Raw genomic sequence first — 27,688 nt, forward strand, 5'->3', positions numbered from 1 at the left:
TTAATAATTCGGTCATTTTTATGTAGCTGAAATGTGTAAAGTTCGGTTTTGTATATATTTGGTTAAAATAAAAATGCGTAGACACTAACGTTGCATATCATTCCCAAACTGTTTTAATAAAGAAAGAAAAACTCATTTCTAACCACTTTTTTTTTTTGCGAAAAGGGTTATCTAACCACTTTTTTGACCCAAAAAAAAAACTCTTTTCTTACCATGCCAGTGTGTAACAAGTATAGAATTTATTATACAAATAAATTGAGCTCACATGTTGCGATCTTGAAACGAACGGTTGAGTGTGCCTAAATAACGCCGACTTATGACTTATCCAACTTTGTTTTACAAATTTTATTTCGTTCATATTTGCTATAATAACGACAAAATAGTAGCCATCATTTTAGAGCAGACCAACCTAAGTTTTGAAAATTAATAGGCAGAATAAGTAGGATGATAATAAGTTAAAATAAGATATACTCCGTACCTATTGAAGATAAGACCAAAAATCGAATAAATAAATTACACAAGAAAATATAAAGGAAATCACATGCATATAGAGAGAGATAGATGCATGTGTATAAATTAAGTCGATTCTTCATCCAAAATAATTCTCTAAATCTTTCTCACCACAGCTGTTCCATCTGAAGAACCAAAAAAAAAAAAAAAATTACTCACTTATCATAAAAAGGAAGACAAATGTTGGGTTCGTCGGAATGGAGTAGTGGATGCGAGTCAGGATGGACTCTGTACTTAGACCACTCTGTTTCTTCTTCTCCAAGTCCTTCTTGTTTCCGAGACATCAATGGTTTTGAATACAGAAGAAAAAGCAATGATTCATGGAACCAAAGCTATGTGCATCAAGAAGAAGAGGAAGATGAAGAAGAAGACGATTTGTCCATGATTTCAGATGCATCTTCTGGTCCAAGGAACACTTCTGAGGAAGAATCTGTGAAGAAGATAAACAGTGTTGGTCCCAGGAAACAGAGTAAGAGAGACAAGAAAAGAAGAGATTATGAGAAAATGAACTCTGTTCTTGACGATACTGCTAGTTCTCATGTAAGTCTTTTCTTTTCAAAGAAATCGTGTAAAACTAAGTGATAATAGTCCATTAGTTATCACTTTTTTTTCTTTGGTAGTGCATGTATTCAATCAAATCTCTAGCCACTGCAGAATTTACATCACATAAAAGTCTAGGATTTGTTTGAGCTTAGCAGTCTAATAAAAACAAGGACTTTTTCATTACCTTTTGCATAAAAGGTCTTCATTTGATCGTTTTGTTTTTGAATATTTCTTTTTAGATGTTTCAGAGAAGTGTTGGTGGTAATAAGATAGAGCAAACCTTTCCAGAAAGTACATTGGATTACTCGCTAGGCTTCTCAGGAACTCACTTTCAGGTTTCTCTCTCTCTGTGAGATTCTGCTGAGTACACGTGACTTGTCTCAAGAGTCTGATCACGACATGTTTTCTTGTTTTGTAACAAGCAGGAAAAATCAGCATTCAAAGAACAGTATGGTTATTTGCATATGGAAACCAGATTCTAAATAACCAGTCAAGTAATATATTATATAGGGAGCTATATATATGGATGTTTACTCTAAGTTTTTGAAGTATATAATCCAATCTGACTAAAGCGTTGAACTTTGCAGGTGGTTTTTTTTTTTGTTTAATTTTTTTGCAGGTGGTTTTTAGTGTGAGGATCAAATGAAGAGCAGATATTTTGGACATTTGTGAAAGCTTTTGTGGATTCAAGTAATGATTTAAGTGAATCTTATAGTCCTTATGGAAGAATGGAAGGAGTTTCATCCAAAAAAAAAAAATTCCTATAGAAGAAACACAAAAATGAAGGTTCTAAAATCTCCAGTGGCTCTGATCTTTCCTCTTTTGCTTTGTAATTCCGTCGCAGACGAGTTTTTACTTGTAGCCGCCCTTATGTAACTCTTGGTTTACAACACTTCAATTGCAATTTTCTGTCATAGTGTAACAAAATTAAGTGCCTAAATACTTACAAACAATAACTTCAAAGACTATACATCATTTTATACTTTAATGTATAGACTATAAAATTGACTAGACTTTTAAGTGCCTAAATACTTACAAACAATAACTTCAAAGACTATACATCATTTTATACTTTAATGTATAGACTATAAAATTGACTGGACTTTAATTAAAGAGATTTGTCGGTTTTTACTTTTCAAGATTCTGCAGATTGATGTAACAGAGGATTTTGAAAGTCGGCAGTTAATTGTTGCTCTTTTGAGTTCTGAGTGAGGTTGGAAGTATTAACCGGCCCAAGCCAGAATGGGGCCTGCTGGTATTATAGTCCATCTGAGCTTGGATAAGGTAACATTGAATACAAATACAAGTTATACCATAAATGTATATATATACATGAAGTGTTATCAGCTGCCGCATTTGTTCTCATTAATTATTTTTATTTTCTATATTTCGAATATGAGCTCATGAACAAAATACCACTTTGCTAGTCAAGTTTTTGAAATTTATTTTGATTTTATGTCTTTGTGCGTTAATTAGGAGTACGTAGCCGGTAGGGTCGGTTCTTGCTCTAAGTAGCCGTATTAGTCTATAGACTCTAGATGATTGTAAGTTGGAACTGATTTTCTCTACAATGTAGTTAGGTTTGGACTTCGGAGGCTGAATACTTTTTATTTGAATTGAAAAACTATGTATCTATGATCATTGGATTACCATTACCTCGTTGAGTCAACTTTAAATTCTCATAAAGAAGTTCTTATATCTAAAAGATATCAAAACTACACAGGTTTTTAATGCTATTTGTTGACAGCTAACTCCAGGTAGCTTTTGTTTTTTTGTTTTAATAAAACTAATTTTACGTAGTTGTGTTTTTTGTTATTAAAAAGTGAGTAGGTGTCTCACATTAATTTCACCTTTTAGACTTAGAAACCTTAGGACTCTCCATGTGATTTCGTTGTTGTACTATGTTGGATACTTGGATTCTTTCTAAACCAGACGTACATATTTATAAGGAAGAGTTTCAGATCTAATCCATATTTCAAAGTCAAACACAAAACTAACATTTTTTTTTTCTCTTTCCAACTTTTGCCATTTTCTCACAATTTTATCCTTTCCACTTAAACTATTAACGAAAATGCCATTATATATTTAATAATTCGATTTTTCTTTAATTGGCTAAAGTCTTCTTGGACCTTCTAAACACTTTTTAATTACGTGAATGCCATCGTCTTCAATACCTTCAACCACCATGAACAACCATGAAAATGGAATAAATGCTTATCAACCAGTTTTAAAGCTGTAATAAAACAAATATCTAAGCTCATTCACTCATAATCTTGCTCATTCTATCATAATTTCTTCTCCAAAACATCTGGGCAAAGTTACAATGCTTCGCGCCATGCTTTTTCGGTGAATTCTGGTTTACTCGACACCTGGATTGTTTAATTTCGGTGAAATCCTAAGTTCTGGGTGGATAAGAGAAACTTAGGGGAGCTCAATTTTGTTAAAGGTAATCCTCGTACTTCAATTTCTCCACATTTCAGTTTTTATATCGCGAAAGTAGACTTCTCGTGAACTATACTGAAGTCTATGAGTCAACATAAGGTTATTTTTGCAATTGACTTTTAAAAAGTAGACTTCATTAAACCTCACGAGAAGTCTACTCGATATCCTTTGAAAAAAAAAAAAAAGTAGACTTCATTTGAAAGCTTAAAAAGTCTACGAAAAAAGAGGTTATTTTTGTAGTTGACCATATTTTGACTTTTGGATTTAGACTTCATTATGAAGTCTACTTGTTTCGTCTGCATACGAAGTCTACTTTCAGGTTACTTTTGTAGTTTGACCAAAAACGTAAAGGTCATTTTTGTGTTTGACTTCTGTTTTTCAAAAATTAAAAAATTTAAAAAATTCCAAAAAGCTTCAGTACACTTCACAAATAAGTCTACAAACTGTAGACTTCTCTGGGAAGTCTACTTATTGTGTTCGGTCAAACTTAGAAAGAATATATTTTTGAGTAGACTTCATTGTGAAGTCTACTAAAAAATCCAATTGCAAAAATAACCTATTTTGTTCCGTAGACTTCTATTTAAAAAGTAGACTTCAAAAGTAGACTGTCAGAGAAGTCTACTCTTACATGAAGTCTACAATAGAAGTCTACTATGTTAGTCAATGCATTGGTCAATTGCTAAAGTAACCTTTTTTGCCTGAAGTCTACTGAAACAAAAATCAACAGATTGGTCAATTGCAAAAATAACCTTTTTTTTAGTAGACTTCATTTGTAGACTTCTATATGAAAAAGTAGACTTCTCCTCCAGTCTACATTTGAAGTCTAATGTAGAAGTCTATTTTACTATAGTTTTTTAAAAACGCGTTTTAAGGAAATGTATAAACTATTTTTCAAATTTTTTGGTTCAGAATTGCTTCTTAGTATGTGATTGAACTATCCAGTGAATTTTATCTCATTTCATTGGATATTTATTGCTGAATCAGAAGTTTCGATTTTTAAGGTACTTAGCTTATCAAAGTAGACTTCGTCGTGAAGTCTACATTCTAAGTCTGCAATAGAAGTCTACGTTTTGACGTTTTTGTAAAAACGCGTTTTAAGCAAATTTATAAATTATTTTTCAATTGTTTTTGTTTATAATTGTTTCTTAGTTAGTGATTGAACTACCTAGTGATTTTTATTCCGTTTCATTGAATATTTATTGTTGAATCAGAAGTTTCGATTTTTAAGGTACTAAGCTTATCAAAGTAGACTTCGTCGTGAAGTCTACATTCTAAGTCTGCAATAGAAGTCTACGTTTTGACGTTTTTGTAAAAACGCGTTTTAAGCAAATTTATAAATTATTTTTCAATTGTTTTTGTTTATAATTGTTTCTTAGTTAGTGATTGAACTACCTAGTGATTTTTATTCTGTTTCATTGAATATTTATAGTTGAATCAGAAGTTTCGATTTTTAAGGTACTAAGCTTATCAAAGTAGACTTCGTCGTGAAGTCTACTTTGATACAAAAAGTCTCTATGAGGTGTTTGCTAATACGGTTTATATGGTTATTTTTTTAGAGAATGGCTCAAATTCCAGTTGTGTACGGTGAGTGGAAGTTTAAGGAGAATTCATGGCATTTTGTTATAGTACACAAGCAATTAAAGTGACATAAGCTAATTTTAAAACATTGTCGTGGACACACTTGGTAAGAGACAATATATGCAAGTATTTTGTTATGTGCATTCAAGAGTTTCGATTATTTTTACGGCTTATTATCATATCCCTTAAAAAAAAACTAAGAAGATCTCCATATAATAACATCAATTTGCATTACATGATGAACATGGTTTACAGATCAACGATGGATCTATAAATTGTTGAAATTCATTCTTACAAAACAAATAGAACTGAAGATTTGAAATTCATGGTTACAAAACCTAACCAGACGTAGAATCAAATAAAGTAGGTGCCTAAAGACAAAACATAAACTTCCAATATCAAAGTTTATTCCCGATTACAAAATCACTACTTTGACGATTTAACTATTTGAAGAAGCCTTTATGAACCAGTTCATAAGAGTTCCCAACAAACATTACGTGGGGGTGACTTGAATGTTCTCCATGGCATTTTGAAACCCACAGAAAGCACGAGCCTAAAAAATCCAAACAGAGAGTGTCGGCTTCATGATATTTCATGGCCCAGCATATTTCACACTTTTCAAGCAACATATAGCTAAGTGAAATCCTCACCTCTGGAACTTGGACATCATTCAAGAATCTAGCAACCAAATTCTCCAAAACAATTTCATCTGATGCGGCAAAAACGCAAGAACATGGTTCTTCTTACAATGTTTGGATATTTGGTGCTAGGAGCAGAGACAAGAGCAGCAGTGTGTACCAAATGGTAAAGAGAAGCCTTTTGCCACACCTGAAAGATCATAACTTTTTTAAGACAAATCAAAACTTAATCCAACAAAAAATGAAAAACTAAGATAGCTGAATGTAAAAAAGCAACCAAATTCAGAATCTTTGACCTGTTTGTAAGAAGGGTTCTCTGGCTTAAAGACATGAGCCCCATAAGTTCCTAAACCAAGAGCAGCCATACCTACAGTAGACATAATCAGTCTCTACCTTCCTTACAACAATCAAATCAGAGACATTTCTTCTTACCCAAAACGGCAGCGACTTTGTGCCATATCCTAGGATCCATCGATCGTCTTCCTCTGAACTCTCTTAACCTAAGCCCAAAACCTAAGCAAATACGAGTTTGAATGACATTACAATCCTACACAACTAAAAGAAGAAGCTTTACATTTACAAAGTCGCAGAAAATAAACTGAAACACTCTGCAGATTTTGTCTCTTTTCGATGGCTACTTACATTTTAAGAGTCAAAAGCTCAGGATCTCCAGGTCCTGTCCCAACTAAATACACAACTCCTGGTCCACAATCACCGCTTCTGCATCCTTAGAAACCGCACCAAACAAAATGAGATTCCATCTGAAACACCCAAAAACCATAAATCCATTTCATAAATAAAGATCTGCAAGAAGAAAATACAAAGAAGGAAGATAATTGCATGTCGTTTTCCTTAACGAAGACTACATCTGCTAAGAACAGTAGATGAAATGAAGATTCAACCTCAAACAAAAACTATCGAATATAACAAATCATCAAGAGATTCAAAGTGATTCACATCAAATCCAATAAAAAAAGAGCGAACAATAAAAAAAGCTAGAAGAGAAGAAATCAAAACAAATCAAAACTGAGTTGATACCTGAAAGTTGTGGAATCACGCTTAGAGATCTTTTCACCAACGGATCTGGCGAAGTTGGAGGCTGTTCGACAGAAAGAGCGACATCCAACGGTGCGAGAAGAGTCAGATAAGTCTAGCTGGATGGTGAGAAGAGAGGCGAGAGAGGGGAGCACGAGCGGCGAGAGAAGCGAACGAGCGTCAAGCGATGCGCCGTTTAGGAAAGAGGGGAGAGTTTTCTTTTTCACTAAAAAATTAGGGTTACAACTATATATATGAGACAAAAAAATTTTGGTTAAGATATTATTTTTGGTTTAATTTTGGTTTAAATTGCGATTAGGTTAATTTATTCGGTTTAGCAGACTTCAATATAGAAGTCTACAACTTTAAAAACCTAAATAATAAATTTTCTTCTACTTAATTTAAAAACATAAATTTCTATTTAGCAATATGAAAAAATAATTTTTGTACATTTGGGTTACGATTACGGAATTTATGAATGTAAATTTGATACCAAAATAATATTTTCTAAATTTTAAAATTAAATTTCCAGATTTAATTACTTAGTAGATTTCATTTCGATAAAAGAAGTCTACTATTAGACTTCTTTCTCTCTTTAGTAGACTTCGTCAGGGTGTAAACGATAATTAGGACATCCGTTTTTTGTTTACTCATACATGATTAAATGGTCTTTTCACTACTCCTTTAAGTTATTTCTGCCAAATGTTTTTTCAGGGGTCTACTTTTGTATTCAAAATCAAATTTTAGGTTATTTTTAGCAAAAACCCCTATTTATAATCATGATTGTGCAGACATAGAAATTAACTCCAAATACATGATTATTATTATTATTTTTAGGGAAAAATTCAAAAAGGTCTCCAAACTTATCGTGTTTTGGCCAAAATAATCTACAACTTTTTTAGTGATTATACAAATCTAAGTTTTGGCTGAATAATTCCTGAATTTGCATTAATTTGGTCGAAATAATCCCAATACATTAGTCAGAACGACTATGTCAACTTTGCGTTTCACTAACGTTGGGAACGTAAATTGGAGTATCATGGATCATTCGTAGATCCTTCTTTATTCACTCTTATGATAAAAAAGGTTTATGGACATACAGTTATAAAGAGAGAGATAATAATATAATAAATAAATAAACTAAATTCCTAAAATAGACTTATCGTCTTGGTTCTCTACCGACGAACGCTATATGTATATAGTCAAGATGTTGTAATTTGGATGTTTTTTGTTTGGGCTCTCTCAACGTGGGTTCTTTGGGACTACTTGAGTTAGAAAGCCATATCTAAAATGGTTTATTTGGAATATTTTTATGAGATTTCTTGACAGCTAATGTTAAGTAGTTGGGAGATAACTATAATGTAGCTACTCACATTAATTGATTTCACTTTGTAAAGCCTAACATTATAAATCTTAAGACTCAGCATGTTATTTTGTTGTCGTACTCTGTTGGATTCTTTCTCTCGCTCAAACTATAAATTATGTCGACAGAAATGGAGGTCGTAAGTGTTCTTCAGTACCTGGACAACAAATCCATATTGGTCATTGGAGCTGCTGGGTTCTTAGCAAAGAGTACTCTTTCTCTCTCTATCCATATATATATATATATATATATATATATTCAATATTATCTAAAGTATAGATTGCAATATGCATGTGTGACGTAGAGATAATGAAGTACTCTAATGCTTGTAGCGATCACATTTTAAGAAAACTAAAAGTTGATCAGTTCTCAGTAAATAATCTGTGGGTTGATATAAGATATATAAGCTTATGCAACTCATTTTAATTGATTACCCTGTATTAGTCTAACCAGTCAAGATTTTGGGGGTCCAAACAAGACTGCGTGCGATATGTATATTTTCGTATTCGATACGAGGTTTTTTCTTAGTTAAATAGATAGACAAGTACCCTTCTATTATTAAATTAAATTATCTTTAAAATTTGTTATCTTTAATATATAAATGTAGTTTTTCTGGAGAAGATATTAAGGGTGGCACCAAACGTGAAGAAACTCTATCTCCTTCTACGAGCAACAAATGAAAAATCTGCTACACAGAGGTTTAACGACGAGGTTTGTCTCTTCACACATTTTTTTATGGGTTAAATTGTCTCTTCATACTTAGGCCTTGAAAGTCTGTAGTTCTTTGATATATTTGTCTTTGGAGTTGAGTTTTTCATCATCCAATCAAGTTTTAGAAAACTTTTTTTCGTAACTAGTTTTTTTTTGTTCTTCTTATTTTTGCTATCTTTATGCGAAAGCTAAAACTCTATTAATTTAGAAGTTACAATCCTACAACAAAAACTAAACCCAAACACTAAAATAATAATCCTTGCTTTAGTTTATTCAGATTGGAATATCAAATAGTATAACAAAAAATAACAAATCAGCAAAACACTGCATCCTTTCATACTTATTGGTTACTGTTATGTGTGTATTTATAAACATATAAATTTTAACACAAGCATAAATTCTTACAAATTCCCTGAACCAAAAAAAGTTAGTAGGAAGTCAAAATCTAAATAATTTATGAATTAAACAGAGAGTAACAAATTAAATATTCATAATCCATTTGCGACTTTTTAAATATTACTTTTACGAATTAGATAAAAATATTAAATTGTTGGTTAAAATTGGAAATCAATAAAATATTAAGTACCGCCATATATAGACCTAAATACAAATAGTATACATACAAATTAATAATCTTATATACAAAATATATCAAAATATTTGTATTTCAATTTAACTGTTCATGTATGTATTAAATTCATATTTCTTGATTATTAACAGTTTTCGTTTAATTCAAATATTGCGAAAAGTTCATAAAGACCTACCGTCGATTGGTGCTAATGGCAGTCGAATTATAACTTTTAAGGTGCTTAAAATCTATGTAGATTTTGGGGAAGGATTTGTACAGGGTGGTGAAAGAGAAGTATGGTGCAAATCTATATCAACTAACATCAGAGAAAGTCACTGTTGTCAATGGGGACATTTGCCGTGATGATTTGGGTCTTCAAGACTCCGACTTGGCACATGAGATGATCCACGAAGTTGATGCCATTGTTAATTTAGCGGCAACTACTAAGTTTGATGAAAGGTACTGATTTTAATATCTTATTAAGTTATTATTGATTTATTGAACTACTATGAGCTGAATATTAAGTATGTCCAATAAATGAAATTATCTAATGACTGATTCTCGATCGGTAAAATATTTTACACCTTAGCAAATAAATTTTGATTTCTTGAAAAACCATTACGTTATCAATCCATTCAAAACCAACAACATATTAGCAACACAACGATAGACCGATGGATGGTTTATCAAAAAAAAAAAAAAAAAACTATAGGGCGATGGACGATGGTCTATTTTCAGTAATGATAATTGATATAGGTTATATGATAATACTGTAAAACTTAAGGAATGTTAATTAACCGCAGATATGATGTAGCACTTGGGATCAACACATCGGGTGCTCTCAGTGTCTTGAACTTTGCCAAGAGATGTGCAAAGGTTAAGATTTTTGTTCATGTATCAACAGGTATATACAAAACTTTGCTGTCAATAACTTTGAAATATATATATTTCTCTCTCTATATATATATATATACAAGTTAGGTCGCAACTAATCTTTGAACTGAAATCAAGCTTCTACTATCCAATTTCCTAGTCCGTATCTTGATTAAAGTTATCATAATATATACGTTGACAAATTATATATTAAGGTCATATTCTCCAAAAAGAGGTTCTGTAGAAGAGTATGAAACGATAAAAGACTTTGGAGTTTTAATTGTTTTAGATCAAGAAATTACGCGGAAATTAAACGAAATAATGGGACGACTATGGGAAATAAGACCATAATGCAAAGTAGCTTAGGTTATCGCGATTGTGAAATATAACTACCAAGTACCAAGTACCAAAAGGTTCAAAAAAAAAAGTACCAAGTACCAACATTGGAAATATTTTTGGTTTCTTACGCTTTCATTTTCTTTAAAAAACAACTGCCAACATCAGAAAATGGAAAAAGAAAACTAACAACTCTGATAATTTTGCCAATCATTAACATTTCAGTCATCAGTGTTTACATTCAAAGCGCGGAGAATATTACCGTAACACAATTCTAGTATTCTTTCTCGGAACATTATCAACACACAGAAAAAGAAATTCCTTTTTATAGCGATTAAGGAAGATTCCATAACTAATTCCCACCAACTAACAAAATTAATGATGCAGCTTACGTGTGCGGGGAAAAATCTGGCGTGATAATGGAGACACCATACCGTATGGGTGAGACTTTGAATGGGACCACGGGTCTAAACATCAACCATGAGAAGAAATTGGTTCAGGAGAAGCTTGACCAGCTCAGAGCCACCGGAGCTTCTCCTGAAACCATCACACAAGCCATGAAGGATCTCGGACTCACCAGGTTATAATTAATCCCTACTTATATAACTTATTTCTATGTAACGTTAAACTATGGAATAAAGATGGTTATACTTTGTTTAAAAAAATGGTTATACACTATTTTTAAATTAATGATAGGGCAAAGATGTATGGATGGCCAAACACATATGTGTTCACGAAGGCAATGGGAGAGATGCTGGTAGGGACAAAAAGGGGAAATATATCACTTGTGTTGCTTCGTCCTTCAATTATTACCAGTACATTCAAAGAACCATTCCCTGGTTGGACCGAGGGCATCAGGTTAAACTATCATGGAAAGCTTTTTCTAGAATAAAAGATTTGATAGTACGTTACTAGTCATTGAAGTCATTACTTTTTTTTAATTCAGGACCATCGATAGTTTAGCTGTTGGATACGGTAAAGGCAAACTCACCTGCTTTCTTGCTGATCTTAATGCTATTTCCGATGTGGTACCCTACTCTCTTTCACATCCATCTTAATCTGAATTTTACATTAACATGTGTATCATTTACTCATTCATTTAATACTTCAAACACATATTTGATGGACCAGATGCCTGCGGACATGGTAGTAAATTCAATACTAGTGTCGATGGCTGCTCAAGCCGGTAAAGAGAAGGAGATTATTTATCATGTGGGTTCTTCACTTAGAAATCCGCTAAAAAATGAAAAATTTCCTGAAGTTGCATACCGGTATTTCAAAACCAACCCATGGATCAACAAAGAGGGGAACCCGGTTCGGGTCAAGAAAATTGAGATGCTGAGTTCGATGTCTAGTTTTCACAAGTACATGACCATACATTACTTGATTTCATTGAAGGTAATAGTACCAATTAAACAGTTTCCAACTATTGTAGAATATTTTGGGTTACTATATAATAATTACACGTATGATTTTTTTTTTTTTTGGGTTTATTACAGGGACTTGAATTAGTAAACATGATACTTTGCAAATTGTTGGAGAAGAAATTCAGGGATTTCCATAGGAAGATATACTTTGTATTCCGGCTTGTTGATCTCTATCAGCCTTATCTCTTTTTCCATGGAGTGTAAGTGACCTTTTCAGTTTTTTTAAAAAAAATATAATTTGGCTCTTTATTTCTATGTGTGCGATATAATACATTTTTGAGATTTAAAACATATATGTGTGTGCATTCAGATTCGATGATACAAACACGGAAAAGCTGCAGAAAATGGTGCCAAAGACAGAATTAGAAAACGAGATGTTCTATTTCGATCCAAAGATTATCAATTGGGATGACTATTTTGTGGATATACACATTCCTGGGCTGGTTAAGTACGTCTTCAAATGAAGTCATTTTATAGTCACTGTGTTACAACGAGTATAAATTATGACAACATCGTACTCGTCGATCCGTTTCTATTCGGTTATATATGTTCATAACTCATTAAGTTGGGGTTATAGACCTGGATTGTGTTTATTTATAATTTCGGTATTTGAATCTGTATAATGGAATTAAATCTTCAAGCTTTGTATTATCCTCTAAAGTTATCTTCAGTCACTTATGGTTATTGCCAATGTAGAAAAATCAGACCGGGCTGAATTTGCATTCTCATTGAATGGATGGTTGGACCGGCTGTTTGAAGATTTATTATAAAAAAAAATTAACAACAAATACTAAAATGTATGAAATAATTCCAATATTTATGTGGAGCTCAAAACAGAATAGCAGCAGAATTCACTGGATTGCTTGGGACAAGATTTGCATTCTACAGGACATGGGAGACCTTGGATTTAGAGATCTAAATGATTTTAATCTAGCTCTGCTAGCGAAGCAACTATGGAGACTCATTCAATACCCCTCATCGTTTCTGGCTCGAGTGCTAAGAGAAAGATATTATCGACAATCAGACCCGTTAGAAGATCGAAATGTCTACTCACCATCCTATGGATGGAGGAGTATGTTGGCCGCAAAACCATATCTCAAAATGGGACTAAGGAAGACGATAGGGTCGGGACTAAATACGAGGGCATAGAGTGAGCCTTGGATCCCCGATGCTAGGGCCCGCCCACCAAGAGCAACCTCCCAGATCGGAATTCAGGACCCAGGAGTGTTAGTTTACTCATATATCCGTCAAGATACAAAGCAATGGGATGAACCTCTTCTTAGAGAATTTTTCCAACCTGAGGATGTCTCTCTCATCCGTGGGTTGAGACCTAGTATAAACCGTACCATTGATGGATTTGCGTAGAACCATACTAAATCAGGAATATACACGGTGAAATCCGGATATGACCTGATTAGGAAAACAAAACTGGAACATAATTTGGATGTCGTGAGAGAACCGAGTATCACAGCCCTTCAAAGCTACGTTTGGAAAGTACGGACGCCTGGAAAAATGAAGCATTTTATGTGGCAAGCTTTATCAGGATGTATTGCCACTTGCCAAAACCTAACCTACAGGCATATGGGAACGGATAAGAGTTGCCTCCGCTGTGGGCACCCTGAAGAATCTATTAACCATGTTTTGTTTTTATGTCCCCCGACCTTACAAGTCTAGGCGTTATCGGACTTTCCGTCCTTTCCGGGTCTCTTCCCGAGTACATCTATTTACCAAAATATGAGCTTCCTCTTTTGGAAAACAAAAGAGTTAGACATGACAGATCCTCTAAAGGATATTTATCCTTGGATCTTGTGGTATATTTGGAAAGCGAGGAACGATAAAATTTTCAACGGGAAAGAATTTTCTCCGGTAGATACTTTAATCCACGCCAAGGTTGAAGCAGAAAGTTGGAAGATTGCAAACCAACCGGAAGAAGAAGAGGACGGAACAGACGAGGCTTCATTCACTCCTTTGCCCCTGATTTCTCTACCCGATGTCCATAATTTCTCGATTTGTCAGATTGATGCATCCTGGATAGGTAACAACCTGGTTAGTGGGCTCGGGTGGAGAATGAAGGATGAGAGGGGTGATGAGACTTTTGGTCTGCAAGGCTGCCGCAGAAGCCTATCGGCCCTTCATGCTGAATTGGAGAGCCTTTTATGGATGATGTCTTGTGTGATAGAGAGACATATTTTCTCTGTACATTTTCAGACCGATTGTTCAGATTTAGTAAACATGTCTAAATCTCTTTCGGATTGGCCATCTTTCTTTTCAGAGTTGGAAGCCTTTCGCATCCTTCGGGAAAGCTTCTTGGATTTCACTCTCTCTCATATTCCCAGAAGTTCAAATGTCCGAGCAGATAGTCTTGCAAAAGGAGCTCGAGCAAGAGGCAGTATTTTCTCCCAAATCATTCACAGCTGATGACGGTTTTCGGACCAATGCCTCAACGGGCCAAATGTGATGTATTAGTTAGGTTGTGAAAAAAAAAAAAAAAATTCCAATATTTACTGATATATAAATTGTGTAAACAGAGTTGTATCGATTTCAGTATTTAAACCGAGTTTAACAGTTTTAGCGGTCTTGGTCGGTCTAAACGGTTAAAATGAAATTTGGTTTTCAAGGTTAAAATGAAATTTGGTTTTCAACTCAACTTGGATTCGAATGGTTTCGGTCGGACCGGCCTTATCTGCTCTAATTGTTAAAATATTGCTTATTGCACAATGACACAGCTCTAACTCTCTTTCGATTTCGCCAACACGTACACTTTCCCTTAGAGCATGATCAATGGGGTATTTACCCTCGTCTCTCTCTTTTTTTTTCTAATTAAAAAAATGAAAAACACTAAAAAAGAAGAGAAACGTCTTCTAATTTGGAGCTTGGAGAGACGTCTCTGAGGACGCACGTGGCGTGCTTGTATTGGACACAAAAAAAAGAAGAGCAAAAATATCATTTTGGTCGTCCAAATTTGTTTCACACCCGACATCTCTTCTTTCCTCGTTCCCTCCGTCGATCACCTCCTGTCCGCGATTGCATCGGATCCTTCGTCGGCGGGTGTTTCAGACGGAGTCGTCGATGTCTTCTCAACCTCTGCTTGGCGGAAGCAACGAGTCTCGAGTGATTGAAGCTTCTGGATCCTTCGTCGGCGAAGGGTTGCGAAAAGTCGATTGAAGATGTTGTGCTTTTGGGGTTTAGATTCTATGTCAGGGAACAACTAATTTAATAAAAGGGTTTAGAGGTATGGATGATTGGTTCTGATTGGATATCTATGCTGATTTAGGGTTTCATGATTTAGGGTTTCATGATTTGTGATCGACGATTGATTTTGTATTGGCTGATTAAGTGTTTTGGCTTTTGTCTTCTGATTTTCTTATGTATCGATGATTGGTGACTTCTGATTTTGTCTTCTGGGTTTCATGATTTGTGATCGACGATTGATTTTGTATTGGTGTCTACTTATGTATCGATGATTAAGGGTTTGATCTTTAAGTTTCAGTATCGATGATTTTGTTTGATATTTGTATTCGTTTGTCTTTGATCTTTGTCTCTATAGTTTGGCTTTTCCTTGTGTGTTTTTGCTTATGCGTGTGAATGGGTTTAAAGTTGATTCTTTGATTTATAGTTGAAGTTCATTAACTCTGATTGTCTTATCCTTGTCTTGTTTGTGTAGTTGTAGTTCATTAAATGTTGTTTGTTTAGTCGATGTTTGCTAACTCTTATTTATTGTGACTTTGTTCTCTGTACGAGGAATGAATGCTGCGGAATGACAAGAATAGGAGAGAAGAAGAACAGTGGCATAAAGCAATCAGAGTTCACCATCCTAAAAAGGTTAGCTTCATTCACTTACTAGGTAGTTGTAGCTAAATGGTGGGTTTAGGTCGTTTCAATCACTTAAATGGTGAGAATCACTAGTAGGTAGCTTCAATCTCCATATTAAATGGTGGGTTTAGATAATAAATGGAATAGTAGATATGTGTCAAGTCTCTTCTGCTTGTGATGAATGCTTATTGTTGTGTATGGTTGTGTTGAATGCTTGTGTTTAGGGTTTAGTTAATGTTTGGTTTTTGAACATCGGACACTTTTGTTCCCTCTTATTCATGCTCTTTCTCATCTTCGTCATCTTGTCTCTTCTCTCATCACTCTCTTTGTCATATTTCCTTTTCTCTCATCACTCTCTTTCTCATCTTTTCTCATAACCTCATCACTCTCTATCTCATCTTTTCTCATAACCTCATCACTCTCTTTCATCTCTTCTCTTCTCTCAGCACTCTTTTTCTCATCTTTTCTCATCTTTTCTAATCTTTTCTCATCTTTTTTGTCATCTTTTCTCATAACCTCATCTTCTCGCATCATGTCTTCACGTTTTCCCTTTAACAACACCTCAAACTTTGTTGACCTTTTACAAAGTCAACAAGAGAGTGTGTCAAGCTACCCTAACCCATATCCTTCATTCGAACTACCTGCCTTCAGTACCCAAGCAAACACCGAAGAAGTAGAAGAAGTTGGAGTGGCGAGCAAGGTGACTAGAAGACCGTGGAGTCCTACGGAAGATACCCTGCTCATCACCTCCTGGTTGCACACCTCGAAGGACCCGGTTGTTGGAAATGAACAGAAAGGTGGAACTTTTTGGAGTCGCGTAGCTGCATACTTCATGTTTGTGTCTTTTATGTTTAAGTGAAAGTTGTTTCCGTTATGTTTTAGATGTTAATTTCTTCGTCAATGGAACGGAATACCATTTGGCATACTATCTGACAGATGGTATATATCCAAATTGGGCAGCTTTTGTACAATCTATACCACGACCAGAAGGTCTAAAAGCATGTTTATTTGCTGAACGTCAAGAATCTACCCGAAAAGATGTCGAACGTGCTTTTGGAGTTTTGCAATCTCGTTTTGCCATTGTCAAAAATCCGGCTTTGTTTTGGGATAAAGAAAAAATTGGAAAGATTATGAGAGCTTGTATCATACTCCACAATATGATAGTTGAAGACGAACGAGACGGATACAGGCACTTTAATGTTCAAGAATTCCAACAAGGAGAAGGAGGCGGAAGTTCTAATGTCGATTACTCATACTCGACAAACATGCCTACAAATATTATAAATATGATGGATACCCGAAGAAAAATTCGATCATCAGATGTGCATCACAAATTAAAAGCCGATATGGTTGAACATATCTGGCAAAAATTTGGATAATCTCAAAAATAAAACAGAAGTTTAATGTATAATAATTTATGTTTTATTTGTTGTAATGTTTTATTATTAAGTTTAATATTTTAATATTCTTCTAATGTTGTAATGTAAAATAAAAACTTAAGTTCAATGTAAAATTTCTTTTAGCATTAATTTTTTTAAAGTTTTTTTTTAGAGACCATCAAGATTTCTCCCATTGAACCTACAAATATACAATATTTCTCTCTTGGGTTTCTACTAATAAAGTTATTCATTTTATTAATAAAAAAAAGGATAGAGACCCTAAATGGTCTCTCCCATTGCACATGCTCTTACCCGTAAGATAGTTTCTAAAAAGGATGCACCATAAAATGCGTGTGTAATATATCATATACGTACATATATATGCCATCCGTGTGTATAACATATATAAATGTGATGGTATGACGATAAATAAAGTATCATAAAATGTAACATTTCCATTTTTTTCTAGTTATTGTGCTTCTTAATGATTTAAAAATAACATTTCTGAAAACATTTTTGGTAATGTTCCTTAATTACAAAATGTAAAACTTACAAATTTCACCGATTTATATGCAGAATTGGAAACTTAAATATTTATGTTGACAATATATGTATATTACAAATATTTTATAACATTAACATGCAAACCAAGAAGAATAAAAAAGTTAGCAAGAAGAAATTTTGGTGTGTGTAGTGAAGACTGAAGACAGTATGAAACCTACTCTCATCGTAATAATCGTCTTTGTCGGTGCCGTGGTCTTAACCTTCTTGCTTAGGATGATATGGATTTGCTATAAATCCGACAAAATACGGGTTGCACCCGAGTCTAATCCGTAACTATTTCTATTATCAAGTATCTCCATTTTATGTTCCTGTTTATGTTTAGATTAGTATCAGCAACCTATGGAATAAGCAGATGGTTGATGTGACGCTACAAAAGTTATCGATTATCTTTTTGTTGGTTTATTCAGATTGTAATTTTTTTTCCTTGTAATATGAAACTTAATTGCAGCAAAAAGAACTGTTTATAATCGAACGTAGTTAAGGAGAAGAGGAGTAAAAGAATTAAGAATCAAAAGAATTAAATTATTGGTTGGCGAAAATGAAAGCAACCGTGGAATTTAATATTCTTCCAAAACAGAGAGAAAGCAAAAAAAGAAAAAAAAAGTTGAGCGCTCTGATGCATAACGAACGATGCCATTTTCCGCCTCAATCTCATCGCCTTCTTCCCTGCTCTCAACCCGAACTCGATCGCCTCTTTCCTTCTTCATCTTCACTCCCAAAACCCTAATCTTTACAAGAACCAGGATCGCTGATTTTCCCTCTTCCCTTTTTGCTTCCCGGCGACCCCGCGATTTCATCAACGTACGTTCGATTTCTGTTCCCTTGTCTACTTGTTATAAATCTTCGAGCTTTGTATAAATCTAAAGCTTTGTTCTTTCGACAGGGGAGGGATGATTTCGTCGACGATACGCGGAGCTGGAACCGGAAGATCAGACCGGAGTATGGGTTCGATGAGGATTACGAAGAAGACGAAGACGATCAGGAGGAGGAAGAAGATAGAAGCTTGGATCTTTTACTTAGATTTGTCGAGAATGTTTTCAGAAAGATCTCCAAGAGAGCAAGGAAAGCCGTCCGATCAATTTTGCCTGTTTCCATCTCCACTAAGCTCGTAAGCTCTTCGATTACATTGAATGACCCCTTTCGAGTATTTGATCAAACTACGAAAATCGTATTCATCGATGGTTTATACCAAATTTGCATCCCCTGATATTTTTTTTTGGGTTCAATTTAGGTGGGTTTCTCAGTGAATGGCGTACTTATACTTGCATTTCTGTGGATCTTGAAGGCCTTTCTCGAGGTAATATACTCTAAATCCTTTGAATTATAAAATTATATAGAAAGGAATGTTCTTCGCTGTTGTAAAGAGAATTGAAAACTTGATACACTGTCCATGTTCCTCAATTCTCTTACCATGCTTTAGTCGTATTGGAAGTTAACAAGAAGTGTTTTTTTTTTTCTTTTCTAAAACTTGATATCTTCGCTATCGGATTCACTGACTATGTGTCGCAGAAGACTGCAACTATCATAAGTTTGAATAGAGAGGCTAGCATCAAGCTAATAGCTGTGCTAATGCTTGAAAATGGTGAATCCAGTTTTATGGCAAATTCAAGCTCATGCTAAGAATATCCAAACCAAAAATAGGAATGTTATCTAAACTCAAATTAAGCACCACCTATCTCTGTTTCATTCTACTCACCCATGAATAAATGGATCTTTTTTCATTACTTGACTTTGCATTCTGTAATTTTTGTTTAAAAACATTTTGACTTTATTTACCTTTATCTATAGATAGTATGCATATCTGCATTTAAGATCAAACTAAAACTTTACAAGGCTTGACTCTCTGTTTTTGAAAACTTGAGCTACCGTGTGTTTTTTATGTCTTCAAAAAAGAAAGAATGTGTTATGTTACTGTTACTTAACGTAAAGTGTTGATAGCTTTTACTGTTGGATTGGCTTTTTATGTAATTTTTCATGGCGGAATGCAGGTAGCTTGCACACTTGGAACCATTGTATTTACGAGCATTCTACTTATACGGGGACTTTGGGCTGGTGTAGCATACGTACAAGAAAGCCGCAACAACAGGAACAATGAACTCGTTGATGACCCGCGTGCATGGAATGGGGTGCAACCAGTTTCTTGATTAATTCGTTTTACACTTCAGGAAACTGCAATTCTGACTTCTGTGAGCCAGAATTGGTTTAGGTTCTTCGAAGGCAATAAAATTACAGTGTGTTCAGAATCAGGAAAGAGTTACAGTGGATGATGTTCTTTGGAAATGTATGATGATTTAATGAGTTAAAAAATAAAATATTATATGTAGCATTCACTGAGTCAGCTATGGGAGCTGGTGTGTAGCTCAACCGGTAATAAAGTGAATAATTGCCAATGATAGGTTTCGGTGACCCTATTTCTGAGGGTTTCTAAATGAATAAACAATATTTACCTTTGTAGTTTTGTATAGAGTTTAAAGGACTTTTGTATAGAAGATCTGAAGATTCTGCCAGGGGACAAAAAACACCTGTTTGAATTCACTTGCAGAGGTTGAAATATACCTGGGTTTAGGCCTCTATAATATGAAACATTTGATTTAAATGGTAGTGATGATAATCATAACTTCATGATCTAGGAGAGACAGATTACAATGCCTTATATTTTTTAATACTAAGCTATACCAAACGTATACTATCTCGGCCATGACGTTCAACTTTACCGCGCGTTCATCAATTTCCGGACTTTTGTGCATATTTCGATGCAGATTCGAGGTTCTTAAAGATAGTTGTAGGCCTGCCCCGGTGGTATTCTTTGACAACATCAGTGTTTTGTTCATCTCTTCTCTAATCCAGTCCAATAACACCGCACCAATCACGTTGACATCGACTTTGTAAGGGAACAGGCTGCACTTGGCCAAGTAAAGTATGCCGACATCTTCATAAAAGGCCTACGAACATCACTATTTCAGGAATCCTGCTCTAGCCTGAGTGTGTGGCAACCTCCTACATCGACTACAAAAGGGTGTTAGATTGGTTATACGAGAATCTTTAGGCTGTATATATTTTTTGATCAGTGTTGTTGTATATTTGGGTTATGGTTGTATAGTTGAGATACAATAAACAATTACTTTTTTCGGCTTTAATAAAAAATAAAAATAAAAATTGGTTCAGATTCGGCCATGATGTGTACCAGCTCCCGGAGACTACAGATCTCTTTGCCTTCTATTTGATTATAATTGTTATTATTTTTCTTTCCTGACATCTATTGGATTTGTTGTTAGCTTAATATACTATATTTTAATCGTTATATGCCTAACGGGTCGGTCCTGAGCTTAAAACTCACTATCTGAATACCCTTTTTTTATTAGTTAACCTTGAATAAACCCATTGTTCAGGAATGCATTGAACGAGAGACGACCTCACCTCATCAGGGAGAAAATGATAGAGATAAATCTAAGAACGTTTAGTTATTACTTTTTGAAAGAATATTGACGAAAGAGAGAAGAGAAGTTTATAAAGTTGATGTTTAAAGCGGATATGTTCTAGTGCACTTACAACTTACAATACATAGGCATATATTTTGCACCTAAACCAAAAACCAACTAAACACGCACAAAATGCTAAAAGTCGACAATAATGCCAAAAGATTAGTGGGTTTATGAAATTCCACTAAGATGCATTTTGAAGTTTGATGTTCTTATGTACCTTTTATTCCCACTTAGTGGTACACATATATACACAGATAACAAAACACACCACATATGCATATTATATATAAATATATTATTAGTATATCTACTTATATATATATATATATCATGCATCTAGAATTTTTTTTTTTCTGTTCAAGCATCTATAAATTTTTAATATACATGTTCTATTAACTAAAAAAAACATACGCATCGGCTTATAAAAATTTAAAGAAACATATGTCGGGCAGCATCGCCTACTTAGTATGTTAGCACTTTTAGGATTAGGATCCCAAAACTTTACAAAACAATTTAAAACTAGATTAAGAGACACGATTTAAATGGTTCATTTTCAATATGAGAATTACGTTCATTTTCCGCTGCTGTGGAATTTAGTATAAGTCTATATATAACCAACAAAAATCGAGAACAAAGTTTTTCTCTTCTTTTGCTCTATAGTAAAAATAAACATTGATCAAAAATAACCCCAAATAAATAAAAGAAAAAATCATAAGATAGACGAGTACATGCCTGATATACCTGAAATAAAACGGTTTACCTCCACTCAAATCGATCAAACGTACAAGCCAATGGTTGAATCGAGCAACGAATCATAGAGAGTATGCTCCAAAACTCAACATACGCCATTAGAGATCATCGTTTAGTTATGATTGAAATCCTCATTGTTACCACTTCTTGTTTGATTAATATAAAATTTTTTGATTTTTTCGATATACAGATTTCTTACATTTTGGAAGAATTAAATCTCTTATATTACACGTAATAACATAAATATTTTTTCACACACGTAGCACCACATTTGAGTCCAAATCCTTTAGGTGAAACAACACTCATCTAGCCAATAAGCATAACTACGCTTGGATAATTTCCGTGTGACGTTCTCCTATATATTTGTACAGCGAAGTTTTATCTTTTTCTCATCTTGACGTATACAAATATTCTTTTCACCAAAAATAGAGAAATAGACTCTTATATCGAAGTCAACTGTCAGGTGTAGAATAAAAGCATATGCATTATTTTTGTAAGTAACGATCAATCGCATAGAAGTTTGACGGCACATCATATTCTCCCAAACATGAACATATATCTCCGACCAGAGAGATAAGTCAACTCGGTATATGATTCTACAATTAGTTAATCGTCAGCACCTGATAAGTCATGTCAATAATATATACATAACATCAAGTATCATATTCTATCTGACCATATGCATGCAGATAAATTCTAGAATCATATGTTTTGTTTGACATCTCAATTTGCAAAAAAAAAAAAATTTGAGTTGAAAAACATGATTCAATTACTACTCACAAAATATCTAGTTAGGTAGTAGGTCGAAACAACATACGAAGTTGTATTTAGATAATTTGACACATATATAGTATATCAATAGACAATAGTAGATAACCAAAATAGTAAAAGCTCGATAAGCTAGAGTTATAATGTGTTTGCAAAACACTGATGATGTATCAAAAATTAAGTCTTAGTTACTGAATGGAACTTCCTCCTCCTATATATATATATTACATGGGTAATTATATTTCAAGTATATGAAAACATGAAAAGTTTAAAAATATTGTGAAAAGTACTTGAATTACATTATAAAATTCTAAATTAAACGTGGAAAAGGTTTACTACTCATGATTAGAGTAAATATTATGTTAGTTCAAAATCTATCTAAAATTAAAAAAAAAAAGATTCTGACAGAAACAAGAGACTCTTCTGCCTAATTACAAAAGAGCATATTCCCTTGCATGCTGTTTGTCGTTATATATTCCTATAAAGTAAATTACATTAATCAATAATTTTTTTATATATATAATGTGTTAATATATGATATAAGTTGGAAATCAATAGACTTAACCTCTACTTATTTTATCATTTTTAATTGGATGTGATCTAAGACCTGATCCACCAGAAAAGATCTTTATCAAGCTATCTGTTAAGACATTTCGCAGCATACTTTTTTTCTAATCATTTCATGATATAAATTGTTTTCTCTAAACTTTTGTGTGTACCAATAAAGAAATCGACATAAATTAAGGTTATTAATTAATTCCAGTAGTGGGAACGTACGTAAGATTACTATCAAGTAGGCATGTGCGTGCGAACGAAGACAGATATCTAAATAGATTAGCTTATCCAAATCTTCATCGTCGTCAAAAATTAAAGAAGAAAGCTCGTTAAATCAAAGGACCGTAGAACCCTAACAGCCTCCAACTTTAGGCTTCGCGTCCATCGTAGTCCCTCTAGATAGCATCTCTTTTTTCACTAAAAGAAATCAACGATATAACAACGAAAAATGTAACTAATAGTATATAAAGCTATCATATTGGCAAATGGCCATATACAGTATTATCAATTTAAATGACGATGAATTTGTGATGAGTTCGCGTAAAACATTATAATAGAATTTACTCAACAGCCAGCAGGGATCAAGCACGGTTACTCGCAGATGGCCGAAACTATTCTCTCAATAAATTGTATTTTATACATTGTAATTCATCATGTTTGATTTTTGTTTTTTGTTTTTTACGTTTTGATCGTGCAATCATACAAAAATAACACATTTAAGGCTTCGGAAATATTCAACATAAATACTCCGGATGAAACTGAGACATCGTCCATGTTAATAGGTTTATTAATAGGTTTGTTTTATATAGCTATCTTTGTCGAATATATTTGTACTTTTTTGTACTTTTTTTATAATTTTTTTTTACGTTTTTTTACTATTGTCCCTCACCGTTGTTAGCATCGATGCACCGTAATGGTCTATAGCCATGCTGTTACAAATTTGTGATTTGGATTGTTAATCAGCAAAGACAGTGGCCAAATTCATTGTAATTATAGTGATGAGAAAACGATGGCATCAAAATACTCTAATATGATTTGTCACTTTTAACACAAAACCCGATGTAGAGCGAGTACGTGTAATTCATTGGTAAAATTGGAAATAAATAAATAAGAAATGGTAAGGAAATAAATAAAAAAACTTCAGCAAAGCTTTGGGAACGACCATTTCACTGTAACATATCTTTTTTTTTTGTTTGTTTTTCCTGTAATTCTCACAAATCTATCATCCTCTATAAATATTTGATTCTCAGAGCAATCTCTCCCTCAACATTTTCCCATCTCATTTCTCTCTGATTTCGAGATTTTGTCCTACACGTATAGTATCTCTCTCGCTTTCTCTTCTCTCTCCCTCGTGTATCGCAGCGAGAGACCATAGGAGGCAGTGGGCAATTCCACTCCTTGGGTGTAAGCGGAGATAGAATCTTAGAGGGATCTTTAAAGAATCTCCCTTTCTTCTTCTTCTTTAATTACCCGTCTCTATTAATGTTTGGGACTCTCGCTTCCGGTGAAATCGAAACTGCCAGATTGAGGCGTAATTTGGGGATTACGTGCAATTTAGGGTTTTCCTGCGGTGGATTTGAAGACTTGGGTATGGGATTGGATGGCGAAAACATGTTGCCACAGAGCCAGGGAGGTGAGGACGAAGGCCAAGTTGTGAACGAAACGGTGCCGTTTCAAATCCAACAGCCCTTTCAGCAGATGCAGAAGCTCGTTGTCGGGTATGCTCTGACTTCCAAGAAGAAGAAGAGTTTCTTGCAGCCCAAGCTTGAACTCCTTGCTAGGTAATGAAATACTACACAAATGCCTCTTTGTTTTTCAAGTCTTAAGTCCTTTTGCTATCTCTTTTCACATACAGACTTGCATAGTTTCCAAATTTGTGTAATGTGTTTCTCTCCCTGCGAAGACTCTTCTTTTGTTGGCGTATAACTGAACCGACAATTTCTTTTCTACTTTCAAAAGGATATTTAGGACTTTGACATTTCCCCCAGATTTGGTTCTTGTTTCTTTGCTCTTGTTTTGGTAGAGCTATTGTTGGTTTGCCTGATTCTACTGTGGAGAAGACCATTGCCACTTGCCGTGTCTTGTCATTTGCCATTTTTTTGTCCTCTATCGATTCCTTGCTTAGACTTACACTGGTATACTTGTGGTATCAGGAACCTTGTTTATATGGGAATATTCCTTGTATTGATTCTTTTGGATTAGTCTCTATTGAGGTTTGACTTTAGCTTTTAAAAAAATATACTTGTTGTTTTGCCCTTTCTGTTGCTTGGAAATCTTCTTCAGTCACATGGGTGTTTTAATTAAAACGATGACTGGTTCTACTTAAAATTTCATGTGGTAGAATCTCTCAAACAAGGATTTCATAGTTCAGGGAAAAACATTTCTTAATAGTTTTTTCTTCAGTTTGACGACTGGTCTCTAGCTTTGCCTCTTTCTAATCAACCCAAAGCCTTCATTCTTTTTCTTTTTCCAGCTGAGTTTTGAAGAAAGCTCTAACAGTTCTACTTTTGTCTCTTTTTAGGAGAAAAGGCATTTGCTTTGTCGCCATCGATTTGAACCGTCCGCTTTCTGAACAAGGGCCATTTGATGTCGTTTTACATAAGGTTTGTGAGAGCTAAGAATGCTTTCATCTGAACTTTTTTCTATCTATGTTTCTGCTAATATTCTAATGAATTCTATGATTGTGCGCTTGCAGTTGCTCGGAAAAGAGTGGCAAGAGGTTATTGAGGTTCGGAGAATTGTCTTGTCTGCCTTTTGGTTTGAGAGAATTTTGTTACTTGCAGCTGGAGCCATTTTTTTTACTTTTGTTGAAACGATCCATTTCTTTAATACAATGTCGCCAAACTCAATATTTTGGTCTGCAATCTCATGTTTGCCTCAATTTGTTTGCAGGATTACCAGCAAAAACATCCAGAAGTGACTGTGCTTGATCCTCCAGGTGCAATACAGCGTATATATAATCGACAATCTATGCTTCAGGGTATGGCAGATTTGAACCTGTCAGATTGCAGTGGTAATAATCCTCCTCAGAAATATTTTTTATACATTGAAATTCAATAGCTTTCTTAAGCCTCTCTATAAGTGATTTTTGCTTTGGTAAATCCTTGTAGGCAGCATTTTTGTTCCAAAGCAAATGGTTGTCCTGAAAGATTCAGCATCTAGTGCCGATAAAGTTGTGGAAGCTGGTCTTAAATTTCCACTAGGTACAACTTAACATATTTTCTTGCCGCTAAATGTTCTTATATATATATATATATATCGATGATTATAAGAAAGTATAAAAATGGTTCAAATTTGATTCTTTCAACTTTTTCCCAGTTGCAAAGCCACTCTGGATCGATGGAACTGCAAAGTCACATCAGTTATTCTTAGCTTATGACAGGCGCTCGCTTGCAGAACTTGATCCGCCTTTAGTCCTCCAAGAGTTTGTTAATCATGGTATTGTGTTTTATGATGCACTTTAGTATGCAATTGTCCCATTTATATATACAAAATGTCGAATGCATTTTGATTCATTTTCTGCTGCCTGAAGGTGGAGTTCTCTTCAAGGTTTTTGTGGTGGGTGATGTTATAAAAGTTGTGAGACGGTTTTCTTTACCAAATGTGAGCAATTGCGAAAAAGCCAAAGTTGATGGCGTCTTCCAATTCCCAAGGGTTTCATCTGCTGCTGCATCAGCTGATAACGCAGACCTGGACCCTAGTGTTGCTGAGCTACCTCCAAAGCCTTTTCTCGAGGCCCTTGTAAAAGAGCTGCGAAGCTTATTGGTAATAAATTTTTGCTGATTCCTCAAATTTTCCCCTGCAAGTATGTTTCTTTTGTATGTTCTGATCAGTTGCTGCTTTCGTTGGATAGGGACTTCGGCTTTTCAACATAGACATGATCAGGGAACATGGGAGCAAAAACGTCTTTTATGTTATTGACATCAATTATTTTCCTGGCAAGTTTTTGGTTTGTTTGTATCTGAAGCTCTGGTGTAGTCTGAATATGATTTTCTCAGGGAAGCAGATAATGATGAACATAAGTCTTTTTAAAATCCATTTGCAGGTTACGGAAAGATGCCAGATTACGAGCAAGTATTTGTAGATTTCTTCCACAATCTGGCGCAAGCCAAACATAAGAAGAGACATTGTAAATGAGAAAATTTAAGAAGTGATCAGATGTTCTGAGGAGGAGGGTATTAAACTGATGTAAAAGCAGTGGGAAGAGAATAATGACTAAATTATGGATTTGTACAGAATTAGCTGCTCTGTATCCGATAACAAGTTTTGATTAGTGATTTTCAGCTTTAAATAACACACAAATGAAAAAGCTTTTTTTTTTAATCAAGTTGCTCAATATTGTACTCATTTCCC

The 27,688-nt window shown here is 34.3% G+C and overlaps 5 protein-coding genes across 7 annotated transcripts; 4 read left to right on the forward strand and 1 right to left on the reverse strand.

The window, feature by feature from the left end:
- The first annotated feature begins 584 nt into the window (after positions 1-584).
- LOC18029202 lies at positions 585-2,004 on the forward strand. 3 transcript variants are annotated; one of them, XM_024148543.1, is made up of 4 exons: positions 585-1,050; positions 1,293-1,388; positions 1,479-1,547; positions 1,673-2,004. In XM_024148543.1, exons 1-3 carry the CDS (start codon positions 691-693, stop codon positions 1,533-1,535), a joined length of 513 nt encoding a protein of 170 aa, XP_024004311.1. In that variant the 5' UTR covers positions 585-690; the 3' UTR covers positions 1,536-1,547; positions 1,673-2,004. The 3 variants fall into 3 exon arrangements, with proteins under 3 accessions (XP_024004311.1, XP_006412309.2, XP_006412308.2); XM_006412246.2 differs by having other exon boundaries at positions 1,641-1,983; XM_006412245.2 differs by having other exon boundaries at positions 1,302-1,388; positions 1,641-1,983.
- A 3,562-nt stretch (positions 2,005-5,566) lies between these two features.
- On the reverse strand, positions 5,567-6,222 carry LOC18029203 (transmembrane protein 256 homolog). The gene is made up of 4 exons (XM_006412247.2): positions 6,144-6,222; positions 6,008-6,078; positions 5,821-5,901; positions 5,567-5,626 (listed from the first exon to the last, which is right to left on the reverse strand). Exons 1-4 carry the CDS (start codon positions 6,181-6,183, stop codon positions 5,567-5,569), a joined length of 252 nt encoding a protein of 83 aa, XP_006412310.2. The 5' UTR covers positions 6,184-6,222.
- A 1,962-nt stretch (positions 6,223-8,184) lies between these two features.
- On the forward strand, positions 8,185-12,740 carry LOC18029204 (fatty acyl-CoA reductase 3). The gene is made up of 10 exons (XM_006412248.2): positions 8,185-8,318; positions 8,717-8,820; positions 9,645-9,847; positions 10,192-10,292; positions 10,985-11,177; positions 11,294-11,455; positions 11,544-11,625; positions 11,729-11,995; positions 12,097-12,224; positions 12,335-12,740. Exons 1-10 carry the CDS (start codon positions 8,228-8,230, stop codon positions 12,486-12,488), a joined length of 1,485 nt encoding a protein of 494 aa, XP_006412311.1. The 5' UTR covers positions 8,185-8,227; the 3' UTR covers positions 12,489-12,740.
- A 5,586-nt stretch (positions 12,741-18,326) lies between these two features.
- LOC18029206 (protein SHORT HYPOCOTYL IN WHITE LIGHT 1) lies at positions 18,327-20,234 on the forward strand. Its single transcript, XM_006412250.2, has 4 exons — positions 18,327-18,581; positions 18,664-18,888; positions 19,012-19,077; positions 19,769-20,234. Exons 1-4 carry the CDS (start codon positions 18,411-18,413, stop codon positions 19,922-19,924), a joined length of 618 nt encoding a protein of 205 aa, XP_006412313.1. The 5' UTR covers positions 18,327-18,410; the 3' UTR covers positions 19,925-20,234.
- A 4,373-nt stretch (positions 20,235-24,607) lies between these two features.
- Positions 24,608-27,626, forward strand: LOC18029207 (inositol-tetrakisphosphate 1-kinase 2). Its single transcript, XM_006412251.2, has 9 exons — positions 24,608-25,116; positions 25,857-25,938; positions 26,031-26,063; positions 26,228-26,348; positions 26,446-26,538; positions 26,654-26,773; positions 26,868-27,100; positions 27,189-27,273; positions 27,381-27,626. Exons 1-9 carry the CDS (start codon positions 24,818-24,820, stop codon positions 27,470-27,472), a joined length of 1,158 nt encoding a protein of 385 aa, XP_006412314.1. The 5' UTR covers positions 24,608-24,817; the 3' UTR covers positions 27,473-27,626.
- The last annotated feature ends 62 nt before the right edge of the window (positions 27,627-27,688 follow it).

This window comes from Eutrema salsugineum, unplaced genomic scaffold, assembly GCF_000478725.1.
Source record: "Eutrema salsugineum unplaced genomic scaffold, Eutsalg1_0 scaffold_1, whole genome shotgun sequence".
Taxonomy (NCBI): Eukaryota; Viridiplantae; Streptophyta; class Magnoliopsida; order Brassicales; family Brassicaceae; genus Eutrema; species Eutrema salsugineum.

Coding starts and splice junctions, on each gene's coding strand:
- LOC18029204 (XM_006412248.2), top strand. CDS start 8,228: ATGTCGACAGAAATGGAGGTCGTAAGTGTTCTTCAGTACCTGGACAAC. Junction 9,848..10,191: donor ACTACTAAGTTTGATGAAAG/GTACTGATTTTA, acceptor AATTAACCGCAG/ATATGATGTAGCACTTGGGA. Junction 11,178..11,293: donor AAGGATCTCGGACTCACCAG/GTTATAATTAAT, acceptor AATTAATGATAG/GGCAAAGATGTATGGATGGC.
- LOC18029203 (XM_006412247.2), bottom strand. CDS start 6,183: ATGGATCCTAGGATATGGCACAAAGTCGCTGCCGTTTTGG. Junction 6,079..6,143: donor CAAAGTCGCTGCCGTTTTGG/GTAAGAAGAAAT, acceptor TGTCTACTGTAG/GTATGGCTGCTCTTGGTTTA. Junction 5,627..5,820: donor GCACCAAATATCCAAACATT/GTAAGAAGAACC, acceptor TGGATTTTTTAG/GCTCGTGCTTTCTGTGGGTT.
- LOC18029207 (XM_006412251.2), top strand. CDS start 24,818: ATGTTTGGGACTCTCGCTTCCGGTGAAATCGAAACTGCCAGATTGAGG. Junction 25,117..25,856: donor AAGCTTGAACTCCTTGCTAG/GTAATGAAATAC, acceptor GTCTCTTTTTAG/GAGAAAAGGCATTTGCTTTG. Junction 26,539..26,653: donor TGGTCTTAAATTTCCACTAG/GTACAACTTAAC, acceptor ACTTTTTCCCAG/TTGCAAAGCCACTCTGGATC.
- LOC18029206 (XM_006412250.2), top strand. CDS start 18,411: ATGCCATTTTCCGCCTCAATCTCATCGCCTTCTTCCCTGCTCTCAACC. Junction 18,582..18,663: donor GACCCCGCGATTTCATCAAC/GTACGTTCGATT, acceptor TTCTTTCGACAG/GGGAGGGATGATTTCGTCGA. Junction 18,889..19,011: donor TTTCCATCTCCACTAAGCTC/GTAAGCTCTTCG, acceptor GGTTCAATTTAG/GTGGGTTTCTCAGTGAATGG.
- LOC18029202 (XM_024148543.1), top strand. CDS start 691: ATGTTGGGTTCGTCGGAATGGAGTAGTGGATGCGAGTCAGGATGGACT. Junction 1,051..1,292: donor ACGATACTGCTAGTTCTCAT/GTAAGTCTTTTC, acceptor ATTTCTTTTTAG/ATGTTTCAGAGAAGTGTTGG. Junction 1,389..1,478: donor TCTCAGGAACTCACTTTCAG/GTTTCTCTCTCT, acceptor TGTAACAAGCAG/GAAAAATCAGCATTCAAAGA.